Genomic DNA, 13,812 nt, shown 5'->3' on the forward strand with positions numbered 1-13,812 from the left:
ATATCAAATTGCACCTGTTAATAGTTGCATGTTTATATCTAAAATTATAATTATTGCATAAATTAAATGCTGTGAAAAAAATATGTAAAACAGAACACAAGAAGTATAGTATTATTATTATTTTTACCTGTATTTTGAATTTTTGCAATTCATTGCGTTGTGTTTTAGGGTTAATGGAAATGTCCGTAAAATTAATGGATAATGTCCCAGCAGAAAATGACCAGTACATTTCCCCTTGCACTGCTCTGTCTTGTATTTCTACGCTTCTGTTAAAAGTTTAACAAATGTGGCAGTGTAGCTAAGTATTTAAGGTAGTCTGTTAACCTGCAGGACAGTTCATTTCCCCCTCACACAGATTCAGATCCTCTTCTCAAGAATGGCAGAAATGGCAGAAGTCACAGTGAACCGTTTGACTGCAGGTAGGAGACACCTGCATCCTAGTTCTTAAAGGTGGTTGCTGATAGCTGTCTTTGTATGAAAAAACTAAAATAAAATTATATATATATATATATATATATATATATATATATATACTGTATACAGTATGTGTGTGTGTGTGTGTGTGTGTGTGTGTGTGTGTGTATATATATATATATATATATATATATTGATTTATATTTATATTTAAAGGTTCTGGGAGATCTATACTATATGTTCATGTTTTCATGGTACACTGAAAAAAAATGATTAATGGAATTCACTAAATTTTTTTAAGGTAAGTGGTTGCAATCAGTTTATTTGAGCTACATTTAAATAAACAAATTTAGCTGACTAACTTTCAACATTTTTTTTTTTAACTTAAATGTAGCTAAAATAAATTGCTTGCAACCACTTACCTTAAAAAAAAAAAAAAAAAAGTAGTATAATTTTTTTTCAGTGTACAAGCGTATTACTTTTTTTCCAAAGCACAACAAAAAGTAAAAATGAATGCACATTTTCATAATAACATTCATTATATGTAAATATATCCTGTGTTTTTTTTTTTTTTTAGTTAGCTTTATTTATTTATTTGGTGCAGTGGTAATGGTTGACTGCAGTGTATGTGCATTACCTGTGCTTTTTCTAGACTCAATTCATAGACATGATTCATTCTTTTCACATCTTTGCTTGAGAATTGAATTTTATACATTTTCATTTGTCTTTACATTGTGAGTCATGGTTTACGGTATCTGTCTGACTGTAAACCCTAACAAATTGATTTTTTTTTTTACATTTGCGTAAAAATTGTTCCCTCAAATAAACTGTGTCTTGCAAGGAGTGTAGATAATCTAAATGGTCTCTGAGGGCTATTTATTTTCATTAATGAAACCACTTGGGTTTAAAAACTGATATTTTACAAGGGAAATCAGACCATATTTTAACAGGTAGAATTCAGTGCATGCCACTTCAAATCATAGCAATTGACAATAAAGTAATTATAAATATTAAAAAAAATATATAAATCGAAATAAAAGTGACAGACAATAAAAACAGGCAACCAGATACTCAAAAACAGAGTATTATAGACAACAGCATAGAGTTTAGTAGGGACGCTAACACATGTCCCTACCAATATCCAGCGACTACAAAAACTTGTGTATCTACTGTTATTATAATTTCGGCCGCATCTGAAATAGGTCACACCATTGATATTACCTGAGAAGTTTTAACATACAAGAGCCGAAGTGTTTAAATCATATGCGCACACTCAGTTCAGATGAATGATAATGTTTACCCTTTTTAACTTTAAATTGTTCTGCTGTTTTGTGTTCATCTGCTTCTCCTATTTGCTCTTTTTACATTGAAAATCACATACAGACTGATACAATCAGATACAACAATAATTTCTCAAATATTTATTACAATATACTGATAAATGTAACATTCACGTCAATGGTATGAGATGACTGGATGATTTCAACTGATTTCCTATTAAGCTGTCACTAGTTCAATATGAATCAAGTGATTCACTAACAAAAACAGATCAAAAGAGTCATTCATATTCAAATTTAGACATCACTTGTAATGATTTTAAAAAGCACATAATTCACCAGTTGTGAAGGCTGGTATCTTTCCGTTTAAGAGAATCCTTGGTTGCTTCCCAATTTGTCAGCTTCATTCATTCATTCGTCATTCATTATTATTTATTTTATTTTTTTATTTTTCATTCACAATTTTTTACATTTGTCCACTCACCCATAATCCTTTGCAGGCATTGTAATTTACAAAACAGAATTTGCAAAAAATGAATCTGTATGGAGCTCATCCAATTTTATTATGTGATGCAAGACAAAAATAATAATAATAAATAAATAAATGGATCCTGGAGATTAATGCATTTTGCTGTTTTGTTGTAAATGAATCACTTAATGCTAAACTGTCTATTATGTAAAACACTAAAAGTTTCATGAGCACTGTTAATGATACACAAATGAGTTATATATATATATATATATATATATATATATATAAGAATTTAAATAAAAGAGTAAATTCAATATTAGTACTCAATTTAAGCTTGTAGAATTTAAAGTTTGAACTTATAAGTATATTTTACTTGGAATTGTTTGTCATTTTTAAACACAACAATTTTAAACATGACGTAAATATCAACGTCATGATCCCAGTTGTTCCCATCATGCACTTGGGCATGAATAATTAATAAGGTAATTTTTTTGTTGTTGCTGTTTTCAAGATGTATTTACACTGTTTTGTGGTTGCTTTTGTTGTTAGGTTAAGTAACTTGCTGTTTTGTGACATCTGGAGTTAATGTTTTACACAAAATGATCCATTCATACTCAAACACTATTCACTGATTGTCACCTCATTGTGTATCATGTGCCAAGTATTCAGGTCTCTGTGTTCATTCAGTTAAGAACTATATTGAGTCAACATATTACCTTAAAATGAATAACGCGCTGTCTACTTGCTTACATACGTGCTTGTAACTTAACCACATGCCTTATAGGCATTTATTTATTTTTTTCCAGTGCTATTGAGTAAAGTTTACAAACCGTGACTGAGTGAAATGTACTTGAGTATTGTAGAGTAAACTTTAAATAATTCAGGAGAAATTACACATCAAACTCTACCTGGTCACGTTAAATTTAGTTAAATTTACTCAAATTTACTTATTTCCTTTAGGCAAGGCAAGGCAAGTTTATTTATATAGCACATTTCATACACAGTGTTAATTCAAAGTGCTTTACATAAAAGGAAGTGAAATAGTCATTAAAATAATAAAAATAATAATAATCACAACAATAAAAAAGTGATTTAAAAATTGATTTAAAAAAACATTTAAACATTTAAGAACAGAAAGTGATTATACATAGTGCAATCAGTTCGGACGTAGCACAGTGCTCATTCAACAAATGCACAGCTAAACAGATGAGTTTTGAGTCTGGATTTAAAAGTGGCTAATGTTTTAGCACATCTGATCTCTTCTGGAAGCTGGTTCCAACTGCGGGCGGCATAATAACTAAAAGCAGACTCCCCTTGTTTTGTGTGAACCCTTGGTATTTCTAACTGACTCGATCCTAATGATCTGAGTGGTCTGTTAGGTTTATATTCAGTGAGCATATCTCCAATGTATTTAGGTCCTAGGCCATTGAGAGTTTTATAAATGAGTAAAAGTACTTTAAAATCAATCCTAAATGTAACTGGAAGCCAGTGTAAGGACCTGAGGACTGGTGTGATATGCTCAGATTTTCTGGTTCTAGTCAGAATCCTGGCAGCAGCGTTCTGGATGAGCTGCAGCTGTCTAATGGTCTTCTTTGAAATGAGACCATTACAATAATCCACCCTGCTGGTGATAAAGGCATGAACCAGTTTCTCCAAGTCTTGACTGGACACAAAACATCTAATTCTTGCAATGTTTTTGAGATGATACTATGCTGATTTAGTTACTGCTTTGACATGACTACTAAAACTAAGGTCTGTCTCCAGAAACACCCCAAGATTCTTGACTTGGTTTTTACTTTGACTTTACTAATTTTAGATAACTTAGTTAAATAGATTTTACTTAATTCTGCATTTAAATTTTACTTAAAAAATATGCGTGCAAAAACTTGCAAAAGTAAATTTAACTTCTTATTTTTTTCAGTGTATATATGTATATATGTATCTTTTGAATTAATATTAACAGTATTCATGTGAGCCTCAGAAGGACTAGTACAGGAAGGACGCAGCCTTCAAAATAGGAAGCACTCTTTGTTCAGGATTACTGGAAACGTCCAGGCAGGTTTGTTGGAGCAGCTTGGAAGTAAAAAAAAAAAAAAAAGTGGCCCTTCAGGAGCAGGACTGGACAATGAACAGTTTAAACATAGAGTCTGTGTAACAAGTGCAGATGATCTCGAATGGTAATGCTTGTCTTTCATGTCTGATGCAGTGGAGTGTCTCTGTATAGCCAATTCATGCGTTTTATTTTTCTTCTCTGAACTCTAAACTCAAGAAGCATCGAGTGCCCATAAATGCATACACGACTACAGTGTGTTGTACAGAGTCTACTAGGGCTTTCAGGCCAGCATTGGTTTTCAGTCCCGGCGACTCTCAGCACTGCACATTTGTATGTTAATCTCTGCTAATGAGCTGATGATCGGATCTGTGTTAGAAAGAGATAGAAAATGTGCAGTGCTGAGGGTCCAGAGGAGTGAAAACCGCTGCTGTAAATTATAATCAGTCTGGCTTAATAAGTCACTCCGAGGTCCTTTGGCTCTGCAACAGTAGAGGGCACTGTTGACATTCACTAAAACAGACAGTCAGAAACTCTATAATCACTTGGAGGATTCTTCAGCTTCTGGCTGATGTCTCAAACGTTATTCTTCGTATATTTTTGAACCTTTCACAGACACAGACTTTGAAAATCTTTTTCAAAAATATGAATTAATGTTCAAATATAAGATGAAATATGGCACATCTGATGTGTGAATCATGACGCTGAAGGCTATTTACACTAGGCTAAGTGCAAACAGTGACAGATTCTGTTTACTCTAAATGCAAATACTGGCAGATAGTCTATTCTCTTTGCACCTCAGTTTAATGTAGTACATTATAAAAACAGCATGCAATAATAGCATAATCAGTTAGCACTTTATTTCCACTTTTCTGATATTTTCTTCATTTTCATTTAAAATAAACACTGGACTGATATTTGAGATCCCACCCTTGGTTTGCCTGGCTGGAGTGAGATATTGATGACACGGATTGAATAAAAATATTTATTTGAGGCTCCAAAAATTCATTTTGAATATAATAATACAAATTACCCAAATACTTGGGCCTAGTGTTGCACTAGAACACTAGCACTTTTTAGGAACTCTCCCTTTTCATGTTGCCCGTATATGCTGGTTTGCTAATAATGCGGTTAATATTACCAGTCAGATTTCTTATTTCTCAAGTCCAGTGCTGGTTAGAAGACCTTATGAGCAGATTGAGCTATTTATTTTGCTATGTCTTGTTACTTGGCATGAGATTTAGTTGGGAAGCGTGAGATTGTGAGGCAGAGTCTAAAAGCATGCATCATCCCAAATGCGGATTATTGTGATGTTTTTATCAGCTGTTTGGTCTCTCATTCTGACGGCACCCATTCACTGCAGAGCATCCATTGCTGAGCGTAATGCTAAATGTAATGCTATATTTCTCCAAATCTGATGACAAACAAACAAATCTACATATTGGATGGCCTGAGGGTGAGAAAAATTTCAGCAAATTTTCATTTATGGGTGACCTATTCCTTTTGCACAGTATATAATTTGAGGTGTGGTTAAATGTCACTATGTTGAACATAACTCTCCAGCATGCATATATATACATTGTTAGTGAACAAATTGAATATTCTAGAGAACAAAGAGTTTATTTTCTGTAGAAATGATCCAGTACATACAGTACGTTTAATAATGCATGTATGTATGCAACCCTATTATTTAACAAAACACTTGCAGTATGACTTGAAGTAATGTGATAATTGTTGGCTAAGGTGGTGTTTGAGTCATCTGATTATGAATCCTGTCACAATGCTGCTGAGAGTCGCCCCCTAGCAGCAGCCAGAGGCGGAACGCACTGCGACGCTTCAGGAGGAGCAAACGCTTCACACCTGGGGCCTGTACATTTAACATGCCCACCAACAACTTTTACTGCCACGCGGCATGTTTTCTGCCATCATTTTTAGTGGCGTTCAATCTGCTTAGGACTCACGAACATATAACTCACAAACATTTTTAACAGAGCGCCGGAGGAGTTTTGTGAAAGCACCTCTTTGATGTAAGTTTAGACGAGAAAATAAAGGTTTACAAGGCATCTAACCTAGTCTACAAAAATAATTAGCATGTATGCCATGAATGATTACATTATTCCAAAGGAATCCAATGGAAAGCACCCATGAAGGAATGAAAGAGGGAGGGGTGAACCTCAACGATTTATTTATTTATTTGTGTAAATTGTAAAAGAATACGTTTTATAAAATGAAGTGTTGAATATAATGTTTAGTTTATGCTCTTAATTCAGTATATTCTGATTCAGTAAACTTTCGATATTTTACTCAAAAACTTACAAGAAAAAAGTTAATGGCAAGTCAAAGACAAAATTCACCTTTGCTAGTTTATCATCTGATTTTGTCAAATCTTTACAGTATTTGTTACTCCAAATGTGCAGTTCTCACTCAGTAGTCATTATTGCTCACTGTGAATATTATTAAAGAGGATATTCTTCAGTTATTCAAGAGGTGATTTGTGTAAATTTGCCAAATTGAGCAGATTAGAGTTATTACTGATGTGATGCCAGGTTAATTTCTCAATGGACTAGTAGCATGATCTCGAGTGCAAATTTTAATTATCCTTCCACCTTGCCACCACTTATCCTGCATTAATTCAAATTCATATCAGCTCTCAAATTTAAGTCTACTTGGTGGAAAGAAATTGTTTAATTCATGAAAGTTAGTTAATAGTCATATGTTTCACGTATTCTCCAGGCAGACCAGTGCAGGGCTCAATTTGGACTAAATATCTCATTCTGTGTAAACCTTTCTGGATAATTGTGTTGACGAACAATGTAATACAATCTATAGATAGATACATAGATACTGTATATACATCATCCTTCAGAAATCATTCTAATATGTTGATTTATTATCAGTGTTTATTATCAGTTTTTGCTACTTAATATTTTTTTGGAACCTGTGATACTTTTTTCAAGATTCTTTTTGTTCTTTTTTTCTTTTCTTTTTTTTGTTGTTGAAATAAATTAATACTATTATTCGGCAAGATACATTGCTGAATGTAATGTTATCAGTAATATTGTTAAAAAAAAGACTTTTGATTAAATTATGTTCTTTTGAACTTCTTTTTATTCATCAAAGAATTTCCAACACTTATAGTAAATCAGCGTATTATAATGATATTCCGGATCATGTGACACTCGAAGACTGGAGTAATGATGCTGAAAATTCAGCTTTGGTCACAGGAATAAATTATGTTTTAAAGTATATTAAAAGAGAAAACTGTTTTTTTAAATTGTAATAATATTTCTCAGTATTTCTATTTTTCTTTTTCTTTTTTTTTCTTTTTTTTTTGATCAAATGCAAATGCAGCTTTGAAGAAGACACTTCATTTAAAAACATATACATGCGTTTTTTTTGTTATACAGTATATATATATATATATATATATATATATATATATATATATGTGTAACATTGTTGCGTTAATAATAAACCTAACCCAACCAATTCATTCTTATCTATTTAATCTCTGCATATTCCTGGAATTTTTTTTTTTTTTTTACCATTCCAGTAAAGTTCTTCATTGTTGTTAGAAATGGCTTTAATAAGAGCTAATATCTTACTGTGTGAGTTGTGTTGGGTTTCAGTTTTGTCTAGTCACTGATAGGCACTGGGACCCAGAGGCAAAACAAACCCGCCCTGTTTCACTGCTCTGAGCTCACTGCAGACTCAAGTGCTGGAGGTTAAAGGTAGGGCTGTGAGCAGGCACACAGTAAACTTTGTGATGGGTTGATTGGCTACACTTCTGAGGAAAATGATGGAAAGCAAAGAAGTGCTTCATTTTGTGCCGACCGGTAAGTTGAGCAGTGTTTTGTCAACTCTGGAAACTTACAGACTCGACTGGATGCTGGGATAGTCATGCTCAGCGGGGATGGAGACCTGTAAGTGGACAGAGTTGAGCTCACTTATGAATTAGTTTGTCTCCTCATGGGCAATTTGTAAAATCATTTGTTCTGTCTGAATTTGCTTAGGCTGGAAAATTACCAGGCAAGAGAAATGCTTCTCTTTTTAATCTGTTTTGAAGGATTGTGCATTATCATTGATTCCTATTATGTGATCATCAACACTGCATATGGTATGATAATGATAAGCATTTAGAAAAAGAAATAAGAAAATAAGAAAAGTCAGCAGTTGCAGACAGTAACGTAACACTTGGATATTTTGAGTAATACTGAGATGGGATTTTCTTTTTTCTCTCTAAGAGGATTATTATCTAAGAACTTTAAGAATTCTAAGAAGTTTTTAGCCAATACTCATGTTACTTATAATATTCAGTTCATTGCAGTGTAAAATTAGATGTAAACAGGTGTAAGAATGAGTTAGGTACAGGATTCAGCTTGTGATACAATAACAAAATTTCAGATACAAAGCAAATCTCATGATCTGTATATGCTGGATGGACATGACTACATTAAAAGCACAAAAACAAATCCTGAACTAATTAAAAAAAAAAAAAAAGCAATGAGATTGCCAGAATAAATCTCTTACATCAAGCTTGATTGTCTCCTTGCTGATTTAATTGATTGGAAGGGAAAATCACCTTTTTTCAGCTAGAGGACTCTTTAACATGACAGACAACAGGGATATACATGTAATTATGTATTATATATAATTATTATTATATAAAAAAAAGCTCTCTTCACTGAGGAACCATCCATATACAATTTAGTATATTCAGTCTGTCCATCCTTAAGGAACAGATCAACTATTTTAGGGTCAGTTCCAATTTACTGTAGTTCCTGCGAAAGGTACAGACCTTTTCATGGAACTATTATTTCTGTCAACAGTGCAGGACAGCACAGTCAGCAACAGGAAGTCAGCGAGCCTGCGAACAGGAAGTCTAGTGAGGCAAGCGGCAGAGAAAGATCACAACAAGGGAGAGGGGATGTGTTTGGGATAGTCAGCAAAATATGTTTACATTTTTTACATGACGGCAATGAGAACATATTATCAGATTTAAAGATATTGTGGAGCTTGATTAGCTGAGTGGCGTTACAAGTGGGACTTTTCACTGTTTTTATCATCTCACTTGTCTGTGTTTGCTCATTCCAGACAGACAGACACAGTCTGTGCATTATTATTGTGAATTTTTTAGTAACTTGTTCTGCAAGTTAACAACTGGTACACCTCCACTTTTAGGTAGCGACAAGTGACTGTCCAGTGAGTCATTTGAATCATTCATTCAACTGATTCATTAAAAAACGCTGAATTATTCAGAAATGAAACTTGACAAAACAAAAACAGTCAGTGCTGGTAGTAACTGATTACATGTAATCTGGATTTTTGATGGATTACTTTATTACATATTATTCATATTTTACTCTCATTCTTATTTGTTTTTTCTTTTAAATTATGCTTTCTTAATGATCCTACCACTTATATACAGTTTGGGAAACCCTGCTGTAATGTAATGTTTCATGCATTCCATGATGTTGATAACAAAGAATGGAATATATTTTCATTCTCTTTGTTGTATTTGGTGTTTTTCATCAGTATGGTACACAATAATCCCATTCAAGTCTGTGTGATGAACGAGTTAAGTTCATCACATTCACAATCAGAAACAGCTAGAAGTGCATAGTAAAAAAGTAAAAATACTTTCACAAATATACTTTATATTTCTACTTTACTCAAGTATGTTTTGTTGACTTTTAAAGAGAAAATTGATACTTTTATTCTGAAACATTTCTCCAGAACCTTTTGTTACTTTCATGACTACAAAGCACAAAAAGAAATCAATCATAAATCAATCAAAATATTTGTTTTATTGTCAATTGTGCAGCAAAGCCAAATATCTATAGTTATACACTACCAGTCAAAAGTATTTGATCAGTAAGATTTTTATCTTTTTGTTTTTTTTTAAAGAAGTTTCTTCTGCTCACCAAGCCTGCATTTATTTGATCCAAAATATTGTAAAAATATTTGTACTATTTAAAATAACTGATTTTAAAATGTAAGTTATTACTATTTATTTATAAAATGTCTTTTATAAATAAAGACATTTATAATGTTACAAATATTTCAGTTATACTTTATTTCGATAGTCCACTTTAGACATTCTAATAACTATAAGTAACTTTGTAACTACATGTCAACTAATCCTCATTAATTTGCAACTACATGTCTACTAACTCTCAGTAGGGTAGGTTTAGGGTTAGTAGAACAAGTTGACATAAACTTGCAAAGTTTCTCATAGTCAGTATGTTGTATGTTGTGAACCCATCAAAATAAAGTGTTAGAAGATATTAAGCAGACAGTCTACTAATACTCTAATGACTGCTAGTTGACATGTAGTTGCAAAGTTACTTACTGTTAGCAGAATGTCTAAAGTGGACTATCGAAATAAAGTGTTACCAATATTTCTCTTTCAGATAAATGCTGTTCTTCTGAACTTTCTATTCATCAAAGAAACCTGAAAAATTCTACTTAGATGTTTTCAACATAATAATAATACATGTTTTTTTGAGCAGCAAATCAGAATATTAGAATGATTTCTGAAGGATCATGTGACACTGAAGACTGGAGTAATGATGCTGAAAATTCAGCTTTGAAATCACAGGAATAAATGACATTTTAAAATATATTCTAATAGAAAAATTTCAAAATTTTACTGTTTTTGCTGTACTTTGGATCAAATAAGTGCACGCCTGGTGAGCAGTAGAGACTTGAGCGTGTCTAGTTACAAAGTGGATGAATAATGTGATATAGAGGTGCTACAGCAGCTAGCAGTGCTAGATCCACTCACAAACGGTCTTTGAGACGCTCCTCAGCTTTTCCTCACTTATTTACATATTTGCTTGTTCAATCTTTGCATATCAAATGCAATTTCACACTTGCGAGAGTGATTAGCTGTGATTAGCCTCGTGCCTACGGCCTAATACGGTCATAACAGACTCTTTCTCTTGCGATATTGGGTTATTATTTTCTTTGGCTGCTTCCTGCAGATGCTGTCTCTAGAGCTTGAGCTGTGTTGAACACAGAACATTGCGTTAAGGCATCTATTTAAGGACTCTCAGAGAGAGTCTCATTTTGTCAGACACAGCGTGGATGTCCAGCCATTACAGGACTTGTGTGGCCCGAGGGATGATGGGGTCCTGACGTGAGACCAGAAATGACAATCTTTCCTCTAATCCCAGGTGTGACCAGATTGTGGGGTGAACCAGTGTAGCAGGGAGGGATTTCCTTGAAGCATTCACAGTCACACATCTCAAAAGAAAATCCCCGGTTTTGCAGTAGACCTAATAATTTATTTATTATTTAGCAAGCGTTCCTGTACAACGAATGATAATTTGTCACAAAGATGTAACCGAATCAATTTGTCCAAGCCTGCAGGGTCGCGAGGCCAGCGATCTGCCCTGAGGCTCAAAGCGTCTAATGTGAGGACTGTTATAACAAAGCAAGTTATCTGCTAAATTAAAGATGGTGGGATGATGGTGAAGCCGTGGTCATTGGTGATAGAAACACCATGTGCTAAGAATATCCTCCAGCCCACGATACGATTTTTGTGCAGAGAATGACTTCTTTATCCCATCCACCCTGAAGAAAATATGTGGCCGTAAGCCTTCCATGCATGACGCTATGAGGGCTGGGGTAAATTGGATGAATTTTAACGATGGGAAATTTTCATGAAATCCCAGTCTATTTGAGGGCCTGGAGTAAGTGTTCGGGTAAAAGTCAAGATCCTGAATTTATAATAGTGACTCATGACTGCTCTGCACTCTATTCTCTCTTCAATGCCATAATAAGGCTCATTGCAACTGTTCATTTATTATTCATCTACTTACAGTAGACGGAGTTGCATGGAATTTCCTCCTCACATTTTCACTACTGTAAAGCATACGAGTGCCTTGTTTTTTTTGTTTTTTTTTTGGTAACACTTTAGAATAGGGAACACTCATTCACTTTTAATTCAGAATTTTCTCTCAAAATTTGCTGCTTATTAATGGTTAGTAAGGTATTTGTGAAGTTTAGGTATGAGGTGGATTAAGGGATCTAAAATATGTGACCCTGGACCACAAAACCAGTTTTAAGTCGCTGGGGTATATTTGTAGCAATAGCCAAAAATACATTGTATGGGTCACTGTATGATTTTTTCTTTTATGCCAAAAATCATTAGGATATTAAGTAAAGATCATGTTCCATGAAGATATTTAGTAAATTTACTACTGTAAATATATCAAAACGTAGTTTTTGATTAGTAATATGCATTGCTAAGAATTCATTTGGACAATTTTAAAGGCGATTTTCTCAATATTTAGATTATTTTGCACCCTCAGATTTTCAAACATTAGTATCTCGGCCGAATATTGTCCTATCATAACAAACCATGCATCAACGGAAAGCTTATTTATTCAGCTTTCAGATGATGTATCAATCTTAATTTCCAAAAAAAATTACACTTAAGACTGGTTTTGTGGTCCAGAGTCACATATGGTCATGCAGAGTAAGACATTAATATGAGCTTTATAAAGACTAACAAAGAACAAGTATGCTAGTAATATGCATGCTAATAAGCAACTAGTTATTAGTGAAAGTAATTGGTCCTTAAAATAAAGTGTAACTTTTTAAATTCCTTCTCAGATGATTTAGATTATCATTACTGTAATACAATATAAATGACTGTGATGCAATGTATGGTAATTTAAATCAGCATAAATTAAAAGCAGTGCAAGAAATACTACAATAATAAAACAAACAAATAATATGAAGTAATTACATTATCATAATGATTTTAAAAATAAGTTGAAAGTCACCATGAAATCAAATCTGACAATTCTCTCTCTTTTTTAAATATTCCAGAGTTTATTATAAATTATTCATAAATGTACATCACATATATATATATTTTTATTATTCATTAGCAACATCCTGTAACCTGTCACTCATGAGATCCAATTAACTCTAATGGATGAACAGGCAAGACAGGACCATCATAATTTCCATTCCAATCCATGTGATATAAAATCATGATAGCATCTTAATACAAGTCCCAAAAAAATAGTAGTGCCACATCCAAACCAGCCCAGTACTTTTTACTCCTTCATTTGAAATGTGGTGATGTTGTAGGCTAATTCCTCTTCTGACCACTGAAATAACTTCACACTAGCACACCTTGAAATACTGTATATGTAGAAATGCATTTGCATGACAATGTTTAGTTGATCAATTGAGACCTGTTTCTTCCACAGACGCTTCATCACCTGGGCAGACAAGAAATGGTCACCTCTTCCAAAGGATGGGTGAGAACCAAACATTATTTAAATAAGATTTACCATGCCAAGTTCAGTTAGCGAGTTCTCATGTCAACTGGCAGACAAACAAATCTGGTTTACGAAGGCTGAGGGTGAGATCCGGCGTGTGAAATACTGTAAGAGGAAACGTCTTGATCATACGAGCGTGAATTTATTAAATATAACCGGCTCAAATTCACCATAACGCACAGTAAATAGCATCAAAACCGCAGACGGCAAGTAAACAGACTTCACAGCACATCACCCCAACAGCTGCAACCTCGGTTTACTCCTCGAGTAGTTTAGCTCATGTCATGATTATACTCC

At 33.5% G+C, this 13,812-nt stretch overlaps 1 protein-coding gene across 4 annotated transcripts in view; it reads left to right on the forward strand.

Annotated features, from left to right (window-relative positions):
- Window positions 1-321: 321 nt before the first annotated feature.
- LOC131553787 (solute carrier family 4 member 11-like) overlaps window positions 322-13,812 on the forward strand; it is a 34,935-nt gene continuing 21,444 nt past the window's right edge. For 2 of the 4 annotated variants that reach the window (XM_058798675.1, XM_058798677.1), the window contains exons 1-2: window positions 7,918-8,049; window positions 13,444-13,494. In XM_058798675.1, the coding sequence (XP_058654658.1) occupies window positions 8,010-8,049; window positions 13,444-13,494 (91 nt within the window). In that variant the 5' untranslated portion in view covers window positions 7,918-8,009. Of the gene's footprint in view, window positions 420-7,917; window positions 8,050-13,443; window positions 13,495-13,812 lie in introns of those variants that run through there. The other 2 variants (XM_058798676.1, XM_058798674.1) reach the window with 2 other exon arrangements.

This window comes from Onychostoma macrolepis, chromosome 14 (genome assembly GCF_012432095.1).
Source record: "Onychostoma macrolepis isolate SWU-2019 chromosome 14, ASM1243209v1, whole genome shotgun sequence".
NCBI classification, from domain to species: domain Eukaryota; kingdom Metazoa; phylum Chordata; class Actinopteri; order Cypriniformes; family Cyprinidae; genus Onychostoma; species Onychostoma macrolepis.